Source organism: Lupinus angustifolius, chromosome LG14, assembly GCF_001865875.1.
Source record: "Lupinus angustifolius cultivar Tanjil chromosome LG14, LupAngTanjil_v1.0, whole genome shotgun sequence".
Classification (NCBI taxonomy): domain Eukaryota; kingdom Viridiplantae; phylum Streptophyta; class Magnoliopsida; order Fabales; family Fabaceae; genus Lupinus; species Lupinus angustifolius.
In genome coordinates, this window is record NC_032022.1 from 11,074,447 (window position 1) to 11,085,010 (window position 10,564).

The 10,564-nt window shown below is 34.2% G+C and overlaps 1 protein-coding gene across 4 annotated transcripts; it reads left to right on the forward strand.

Moving 5' to 3' along the window:
• Nucleotides 2,995-7,618, forward strand: LOC109327232 (zinc finger protein CONSTANS-LIKE 2-like). 4 transcript variants are annotated; one of them, XM_019560315.1, is made up of 5 exons: nt 3,042-3,267; nt 5,367-5,621; nt 5,685-5,870; nt 6,590-6,742; nt 7,259-7,618. In XM_019560315.1, exons 1-5 carry the CDS (start codon nt 3,163-3,165, stop codon nt 7,346-7,348), a joined length of 789 nt encoding a protein of 262 aa, XP_019415860.1. In that variant the 5' UTR covers nt 3,042-3,162; the 3' UTR covers nt 7,349-7,618. The 4 variants fall into 4 exon arrangements, with proteins under 4 accessions (XP_019415863.1, XP_019415860.1, XP_019415861.1 ...); XM_019560317.1 differs by adding an exon at nt 4,539-4,595 and having other exon boundaries at nt 3,197-3,267; nt 5,367-5,870; XM_019560318.1 differs by having other exon boundaries at nt 2,995-3,267; nt 5,367-5,870.

The window sequence follows — 10,564 nt, forward strand, 5'->3', positions numbered from 1 at the left end:
TTTCCGCCTTATCGCTCTTTGCAAAGCGTTTTTCAATCTCGGCAAGGAAAACTTTGGCACTGTTTATCTCATCTGAGATAGTACGCCTAAAGACCTCTGGAATGTCGCGCTTAATAATCATTAAACTCATGCGATTAGAGCGGTCCCACTTCTCATAATCCTTCCTCTCTCTAGAGGCACTGAATTCCGAAGGAGAAGGGGGTTGCTCTACCCTTAATGCATAGTCTAGATCCATGCAGCCAAGAACAATTTCCATGTTCTCTTTCCGGTCCTTAAATTTTTTTCCATTAAGGACCGAAACCGAATTCAGATTTGCAGATATAGAAGCAATTGATGTAGCTGAATCAGACAAAAGACAAAATATTAAAATATGCTCACAACTCAAAATTATCAATGTGCTTAAACAATGGTATGTCCAAATCAAGATACCTAGTGCACCATTAATATCAAGTCTTTGGACAGTAATATTAACTACAAGTGGTACTCTTGTTGTAATGATCAAACATTTATAATAAGGCATGTCAACTGACGAATCCCTCTTTGGATTGATTCATCAATCACATGTATAAAAATTTAGAATTATAACATGTTTATCATCACATGTGTGTATGATCTTCGACCAAATATCAATTTTTCTTTGGGCCAATTAATACTCGCATGAATAATCATACACACTTACATCCAATATTCCTCATGAGTTTTATCCATGAAAGAGGTCACTTTGGCGACATTTCACTTCAATTGGCTCACTTAAAATAACAGACAACTTAATGGATAACCAAATAATAATCAAAGTTAATGCACAAAGATACCATAGCCCCATAAATCTTAAATTTCCCAAAAAGGAAAAATTTCTTAGGTGATTGTACTCATGCTTGGGCGAGGTACTCGCTTGAGTGCAATAGAAGCCAATGTTTCTGTTCAGCTCTCGCTTGGGCGAGACACTCTCGCTTGAGCGCAATAGAAGCCAATGCTTCTGTTCAGCTCTCGCTTGGGCGAGGCACTCTCGCTTGAGCGCAATAGAAATCAATGCTTTTGTTCAGCTCTCGCGTGGGCGAGGCACTCTCGCTTGAGCGCAATAGAAATCAATGCTTTTGTTCAGCTCTCGCGTGGGCGAGGCACTCTCGCTTGAGCGCAATAGAAGTCAATGCTTTTGTTCAGCTCTCGCTTGGGCGAGGCACTCTCGCTTGAGCGAGAGCACTGCGATAGAACACGAACATGGCTGTTTCTGCATCATTCTTCTCCGAAAATCCACCCAAAAATCAAGAAAACACCAGGGGGGAAACAACATTGATTCATTTCCGAATCTATCTATATGCACATGGAAAACAATGAATTTCTATTCTAATCAATCCATGGCATATTTAAAATATCAAACCCTAAATCAATCCAAATTTGGGGAAAGAAAAGGAACCTAATTTCACACATGAATCAAATTAGGGTGGCTCTGATACCAATTGTTGGAGATTTTCCATGAATAATCCTTAGATTGAATGCGGAAATCCTAATGGTTAGGACTTTGTTCCTATAACAAAGTGTTTATGCTCATACATAAACCCAAATGGAACAACCCTAATCTAGACCGAAGAAACCCCAATTGATTTCATAGTGAAGAAGAAAATCATACCTTGATTAACCATTTGGAATTTCGAAGGTATGTGGGTATGATGATCTTCCAGATGATAGAGCCTGATGGTTTTTCCTTCTGCTTCTCTAGAGGGGAATGAGAAAACCTAGGAGAGCTTATGTGATATAATGGAGAGAGTCAACCTTATGGAATTGTGATGGTGTTTTTTATGTCCTTCTGGATAACTCCTCACAATTCACCTTTATTCTCATCAGCCTACTCAACAAAACTTGTTGCTCTACAAATGGGGACAATAACCCATAAAAGTAACTGAAGCGGATACTACTTAAGTTGCAATAATTCTAATTCAATCCCGTCATCAAATTAGAAATTGTCTGAAAGTATCTACACTTATAATATTTTATGACACATATGTCCTTAGCCACAAAATTAATTCTTGAAGACCATTTTAAATTTAGCTAACTAAATAATGGCATAACAAAATTATAGAATATATTTGTGACCCATAAATTGTCAGAAATTCTAACACACTCTTCTTAGATGATAACAAATTACTCTGCAAATTCTTCTTATTTTTTCTTCTTCCGGTGTGATTTGGGCTAAGGGTGGAGGGTGTATATACGTTGTTCGAATATTGTGTACTGCATGCACGACACATATCTCATGTTGTACATGCACGATATTTACATAGAACTCGTGTCCGACGTGCACGAGATTTACAGGGTGTAAGAATCTCATGTCTACAATGCATGAGTTTCTAGGGGAGTTATATTGCTGGTCCACGACTTTCCCAAACTCATGAATAACATCCACAACTCTCCTAAAATTTATACTACTTCCATAAATATTTTAAAACCTACATCAAAATTTTGAGGAAATGGCTAATATGAATGTGGTGTGAACCAATGGGTATACTATCCTTTTTGTTGCACTCACTGATGAGTGGTGATCCCTATTCATCTCTCCAGTCCACGACCACTATGTCCACACTCCCATAGTCCATTGATTTTGGCTTGGTTCATTTGATTTCCCGTCTCCAATTTGCAATAATATAATACTACAAAATATTTTAATCTTTGGTGGTAGAAAATGAAATCCTTTATTTCTTTCTTTATAGTGTATATCAAGAGACATGGGGACACTACCATTCTAAAAGAAAAATTATAATACTTATACAAATCTTCAAATACCATAACAGCACAAAATAATATTTTATTTATTAATGATTAACTCCTATCAAAATTTTATAATCAATGTTCATTATAAAATTGTGGATCATTTTGGAATAGAGATTAGATGTCTGGATCTTTATTATACTCTGTGTGAAGTTTGATTTGCTAGAGATATAATGATATAAGACAAATATCTTTATTTAATACTTTGTCACATGAGATTCTAAAACTCCTACAAGTGTGTATGCTCAACCTCATTTTACTTCCCTACTATTGTTATATAGATTCACTTTCTTGCTTCTTCTCCTTAATCATTCAACTCTCAATCCCCTCTACACCTATTTAGTTTACCTCTCATTCAACCTTCAGATTTTCTCAAAAATTGTTTCTTGTTTTGGAGAAATGTATGCTGAGACAGGTCTTTTCTTCCCATACTTACAGAACTTCTCTCCAGAGCTTCATCAACTTGAAGAGTACTGCAAAACCCAGAAATCTAATGTTTCAATGGTACTTCACAATTCCTCTCCGTGTCTCATACTTTTCTCTGCCTATTCCTCTTGTTCTGCTATGTTAATTTGTTTATGTTTTATGGGTTTCTCCTTTCATTAAATAAATTTTGAAACTTTCTTTTATTTGGAGTAGATGGGGCAACATAAAATTGTTTAATTTGTATTTTAGAATTATGCCAAGATTTTTATGTGCTTATGTCTATATTTGTACTTCAACTTTTTATTTCCAAGTTCTAGACTTCAAATTTTTCTAAAGATTTGTTTTTTTTTATTTATAATTTGTAGCTCCGTGATTGATAATTAAGCTGAAGAAGAAAATTTGATAACCAAAGTGTTTCAAATGTGATATGTGCTTATTCATTGATTTTTTGCACTTCATTTGATGTTTTGTCTTTGCATTTTCCCTTTCTATGTGAATGTTTTCTTTAGTGATAGCCCAAGTGGAAAGTTGTATTCATATGCTGGATCTGAAAAAGGTGTGATAAAAAGAGTATAAATAGATAAAAAAATAATTGCATTGTGATAGTTCCGTGTGCTATAATCTTTCTTACATTTCTTTAATAAGGTCCTTGTGTGAACTCTCTCAGTGGGGTTTGTCTTTTTGTGCCGCACTGAAGTAGACTCAAGTGGAATATTCCTCTTACCCTTTCTTTATAGTAAGGTTAAAAAATGGGGGTTGGTTAATGCTGAACTTAATTTTCTTCATGTTACTGCTGGGCACTAATTAATGTTGTGTAAAGATACTTTTATTTCTGCTTGTGTTATATAAAAGTGTAATATCTATGCATAGTATCATGACAAACATTTCTCCTAATAGGTAGAAATAGATAAAAAAAGTCAAAGAGTTCGATTCCTGTGAGCGACACTTGTCAGGAGAGACAATCACACATACCAAAAGAGGTTAGTTTCTTACCAAAAGGTGAGAGATACCCTTGATAGTACCAAACAAAATATGGTGTGGTTTGCTGTCTTGGTCTTTGAAAATTGTAACAATGATTTTATCTAACACACCAAACACATCACAAAACCTTATGTTATGTTCCTCCTTTTTTGACATGTCTACCAAACGTTATTCATGAGGATACTCATTCTAGCTTAGCTTCAATTCATTGGCATAGTTAGGATTCAATCTTGTGCAGTTTAAGATTTTTTTTATATGCATATATTTGTTCTAAAAAAAGCCTGAATCTATTTAGCTCTTCCATTCCATGTGATGGTTCACCAGAATATGTATTGGCACCTTTCATTTACAAGGCTTCTGTTTTGCAGTGTGGATTTGGTTTTTTGCTGTTGTGTGTGGTAATTGATTTGTACTGAAATGAAAAGGTAGAAAGTCCTTGTCTTCTTTATCTTTTATCATTTAATGCTATAAACTGCAATCTATTATATTCTGATAATAATGGCTTGAGTCTGTTTCCCAAACTAGAGAATTTTGCATATTTTTTAAGGTTGTGCTTGAAACTTTAAGGCCCTTGCTCAAGTCTCTTACTGTGCTTTAGCTTTTTCTGTCACCTCACTATCTCAAATATATTCTCTCTTTTTTGTTCATTCTCCCTTTTTCTCTTTCTGAAAAGGTTGTGGAAGAAGCTCTATTTGGCGTAAATCACATCCATAAACCGTGTTTTGGTTGGCTGACAATGGCTTGCAAGTGGATTCTTTCGCCCATTCTAAGAAATTCATTACCTGGTGGCTTTAAGAACCACTTTACTTTATGGAATCAAATAATTATTATCTTGAAACATATTTCCTGTTGGAAATAAGTGCTAAATGCTCACAACAATTGAATAAACCAAGTGATACGTCCATTCCTTTGGTTGTGATTAGTTATTACGATTATTTGTTGTTATTTGCGACAATAATGTTTAGCATTGATCAAATTTTAATTTTTTTATCCTGTCATAATTTGTCTAATGCTGAATAACTATTTAACATCTTGTCTTCTTTTTGTTCTAAAAGTTAACATTCTGTTTTTATTCATTACATTCTGGTTTTTGGCTCTTTTGTTTTATCTTTGTTCGGCTCTGGTAATTAAAGTTAGTTTGCTGATTTATTCCTGTTAATTACTTTTTTGTTTATTTTCCTTTGTCTTTAATGCAGAGTGACCTTGTACAGTCCTCTGCCATGTCAGAGTATGATTTTGCAGCAGAGGGAGATCTGTTCAAAGCACCCGAACCAATCATTGAAGATCCATTCTTGGACCTGGATCACATGAGAGCATCAATCTCAGTTATGTCTCGTGAAGATGACCTCTCGTCACAGGGTCTTCAGTCCACAGATATTGATGTTCTTCAAAAAGAACAGCTTCTAAGCGACATGTTGTATGAGTGTGAAAAGGATCTCTTACAAAAGGCTGCAATTGAATCACCACTTTCCGAGATTCTAGAAATCAAGGTTCCTGCGCTGAACTTAGATGAGTATTCAATTCAAGAAGATAAACCATTTCCTGACACGCCACTACCAAAGAGCGTTAGTTCAGTAAGTTTGAGTTCAATGGACTGGATGCATGGAGCTGCAGTGAAACCTGCTTTCCTTGATTTCTCAGGAATAAATTTCAATTCAGTTTACGGCATGCGAAGATCTTTTAGCGAAGGAGATATAAAGGTCCGACATAACCAATTAGTAATTTTGTCTTGTGCTTTCTATAGATTTAACTAAACAACCATAAAATTAAGCAGCATTAATCGAAGTTATAAATATAGCATCCTAAAAAAGGTCTGAAGGATATGCCTTATTTTCGGGGGTGGAGGACAACACTTACAAGTTATAAAGAAAAATTTAGTTCATATAATTCAAAGGTTGGTTTTAGTTTTGTCAAAATCCATCAGGTTGAATGTCTCAAATTTTCAAAATCTGCTTGCGATAAAAAATCAAAAGGCTATTGCCAAAATTCACCAAATTCTTTCATGAAAATGATTATTTTGTCATTCCTATATTAGCATGTCATGTCATCTGTATGATTTTTTTTTTCTTGATTCGAACTTTATTACAACAGAAATACTGCTCCTTTATCAACCTATTGAATTTGACTCAAATTCTATTGAAGGTTGTTATCCAAAGTTTTCTATTATATTGAAGATATGATAGATATGTAACAAATATGTGTGAGATTTGAAAAGATAAGTGGTAGATATGGAAGATTTGTTTTACTTTTAAATAGGAAACTTGGAGGACAAGTTGGTTTGTTTGGTGATTAAGGATGGTGTGCTATAAATACTTGTATGGGGAAAAATGGATGATGAAATCTATATGCATTAAAAATCTCTAGATTTCTTGCCATTCCCACAGCATAGGGATGCAGGACTGATACTGTTCTTTTACAGACTCTGGAAAATGGTAATGGTAATATGAACATCGTCCAATCTCCCCGTGAGAGGCCCTTTCTTATTAGCAACTGCACCGGTGAGGAACGTCAAGAAAAACTTTCCAGATACAGGAACAAGAAGTCAAAGAGGAACTTTGGTAGGAAAATCAAGGTAACTATACTACTTTCATCACCCTTCTACTATTTAAGGATCTCAAATGAGTAGAAAGCCTTGAAAATTCTACAGAACACATTACTTTTCATATCCCTTGAAAGTTTTGCACTGCTATATTATGGGATGGAAAGAGTGATGGTTAAATATTATTCGACTCCTGCTTCCTGCTTGGAACATGACATTCATCTTTGTCTTCTGTTACAACTACAAGGGTTTCTATAATAATTTTCCATCCATTCCTTTAGTGAGTTTAAGTTTGCATATATGTCATGGATGAGTAGTGTCTTTTAATCTTTGATTTTGAAGGTTCTGACTGTGTCATTATGCATTTCTGTTGTTTTTTTTAAGATCAGTGCAGTAAGTGGCAGCTTCAGTAACCAAGCTTAATCCATCAATATGTTTTAAAGTTGTTTTGTACGCATTAACCGCAGTTTTCTTATGCAACCGAGCTTCACTGGCGCCATTTTTGGTGCACAATAGCTTCCAAACTTAAGTAATGTTCTTTGGTTTCAGTATGCTTGCAGGAAGGCACTTGCTGACAGTCAACCAAGAATCCGCGGAAGATTTGCAAAGTCCGAAGAATCCGATGCGAAAAGGCAATAACTCCTTACTGATCCAGAAGGAAGAAACTCAGAAATCAAGTAGCTATATCTGATCAAGCTATATGGAAGAGCTCAGCAGCAACATGTGCTTGGAAATTATGTACTTAGTAGAGTTCTATAAGTTTGACCAGATATTGCCAAATAAACCAGACCTTAAACTCCTTAGGTAGATCATCTCTTATCTGTTGTAATAATATTCTATGTAGACTGAAATTACCTTCTGTAAGTAGGTTTGATAAATAAACGGGGCGGCGCAGTGCACCGCCTAACAAGATTCTGGGATGATAGATGTATATAAACTTACTTAAATTCTATAAAATTATGTAGGCACTAATTATAGTATGTTCAAACTATTGAAGCGAATGAATTATGTACTCAATAAGATGTACTACTAGATATTTGCGAGAAAGTTAGAGTAATTCTTTGTAGTTGTGAGAGGGTTAGACTCCAATAGAAATTGTTAGAATGGGGAGTAGTTACCTATATATATGGGATGAGACTATGTACATTTTCAGCAAGCTTACACAATTTCTTTAAAAATACAGCATGACATAGATAGGTTGATCATTTATTTAAATAAGGGTTCTCTTTTTTCTAACACATAGTTTATAAAATGTGAAGACAGTGCATTGTCCCACTGTTTATATCTATGTATTGAGAGTGTAAAGATTTATGTACAGTCAGTATATTATTCACCTTTTATTTCAATTACTTGTTTTAAGAGTTAATGATGATTAAAAATGAATATTGAATGACGTTGTGATAGCGTATAAAACACACATATTATCAGTGTATACATCTTTTTCTCATTTTATATTTTCAATCATTTACAACAAAAAATTTTTTATAAAAATTGCCAAATAAATTATATAGATATATGATTGAGAGAATTGGTAAAGGCAAAAAAACTTTCTACTAGCATTTGCATTTTGCAAAAAATGCAGTGTATTGTAGCGGTGTCTTATCGTTCGCCATTGCTTCATTCAGTACAATTGCATGCTCCCTGTAATACTATGACCATGTCTTTAATTTGTTTTGCGTATAATTACCTAATATCTTTTACATTAATTTGATCCTCCTTGTTCAGCAAAGAAAAAATGGGTTATGACAAAAATGAACCAAGCAAGTACATTTTTTTTTTATGAGCGAAGAGAAAAAGATATACACACTGACAGTGGAAGAGTACGATACACTGTCACTGCATCATCCAACATTTATTTTTAATCATTATTGACTTTTCAGAAAAAGTAATTCAAATAAACGGCAGATAATACACTAACTATATATACATCTTTACACTATCAGGGTAAGATTTGATACTTATATACAAAATAATTTAGTCAGTATGTCATCGTCTACCATTATATAATACTTTTCTAAAGAGTAAATAAAAATGTATATTTTTACTTATTTATTATATATCCTTTAACATGTGTCAACTCTGTAAGGAGAATATAACACCATTAGCCAACCCAACTGAAGAAAATAAAAACATATCATATATGTTTTGTTATCATAACATAAAAAAATGTATATGGGTAACTCAAGGTTCATATTTAATTATTATTATTATAAGTAAATAATTCAACAAACAAATGTTGAATAATCCACATATAAATATTTGTAATGAAATTGATGGATATTGGTCTCATAAATTAATCCAACTTGTGATTAGTTCAGTCCCTGACCTTATACTATTCTCCTTCTCTTGTCACGACAGCCACGTGGTAAACATATCATCTTCTTTACAACCTCGTACAGTACAAATCTACCTCCTGCACCTAACTTTAATTTTTCCCCATATCCCTTTAACTTTATAATTAAAACATCTCAACTCAGCATTCACGTTGCTTAAGTTTCAAAGCCTGAAATCCGTATCCTTTCCAATAATTCCTCTAAATAAGAAACTAATCTTCCTCTTCCCGATAAGGGTGGAAACAGGCCAGGCCAGGCCAGGCTTTGCCTTAAACAGGCCCAGCCTATATAGTATGTAGGAGCCTGGGCCTGGCCTGTTAGCCTGTTTAAAAAAAATTTCAAAGCCTAGGCCTGGCCTGTTTAAAAGCCTGGCCTGGCCTGTTAGCCTGTTTAAAAGCCTGTTTTACTATATCATCTTGAAATAGGTCATCATATCTACATTTAGATAGGTTAATATTCCTACTTTTAATTAGACTCTTCTAACCCTAACAATTAAATTATATTTTTTATATTAATATTACATATGTATAATAATATTACTTATATTAAAATTGTATAATATGAACATATTACATAATATAATTAAATAGGCCGGCCTGTTAGGCTTAATAGGCCTTTTGGATGGCCTACAGCCTGGCCTATTTAACTAAATAGGCTTTTCAAAAAGCCTGTGCCTAGCCTGTTTACGAAGAAAGCCTGGCCTGGCCTGACCTGTTATAGGCCAGGTAATAGGCCCCTGGTAGGCGGTCTGGCCTGTTTCCACCCTTACTTCCCGATATGTAAGTGTCTCTTCAACAAATGTTAATTTCAGGAATCAAACCAATTTTGACAAAGAGACTCAGGCATCCTCTTTGACTCTATAAATAAAAACAACCCTTCCATTTCCCCCTTTGGCTACCTTCTATACAAGTTCCCGAACAGGGACAGTGCCTTTTCAAGTTACAAGTAACTCCATCTTCGTTTGGTCTTTTTGGGATAAAAACATGAAATAGCAAATCATGTTTATTCATTAGCATCAAATTAAGATACCCACAAAGCTCTATGTATACATCACACGACAAATAATATAACATTGAAAAGTGAACAAAGTCAAACAAGCTTCCATGGCTTCGCAGCGGAACACGGAGGTTTCATTTTCGAACAAAAAAAAAATCTAATGAAACATAAAAAATGAATCAAATTTTTACATACTATAATTAAATTAATTAATTAGTTATTTCAATTTCTAGAACATTTTATGATGATCCATTATTGATATCCATTAGTGGTGACCCCAGAGGTTTCGTCTTCAAATATAATTTTTTTCATAAAAATGAAAAACAACACACAAAATTGAGAAAGTGGAATCGGTAACTCGGATTCACTCACTCGCTCACACCAACCACACAAAAAAACACTCAATTCAACATAATGGTGAAGGTTGAGGAAGCCAAACTCATATTTTATGCGAATGTTGAAGAACCTTACCAGATGCATCAAATCAAATCAAAATTACATTCAACAAAATAAAATGAAACCCATT

Coding starts and splice junctions, on each gene's coding strand:
- LOC109327232 (XM_019560318.1), top strand. CDS start 3,163: ATGTATGCTGAGACAGGTCTTTTCTTCCCATACTTACAGAACTTCTCT. Junction 3,268..5,366: donor AGAAATCTAATGTTTCAATG/GTACTTCACAAT, acceptor TCTTTAATGCAG/AGTGACCTTGTACAGTCCTC. Junction 5,871..6,589: donor TTAGCGAAGGAGATATAAAG/GTCCGACATAAC, acceptor GTTCTTTTACAG/ACTCTGGAAAATGGTAATGG.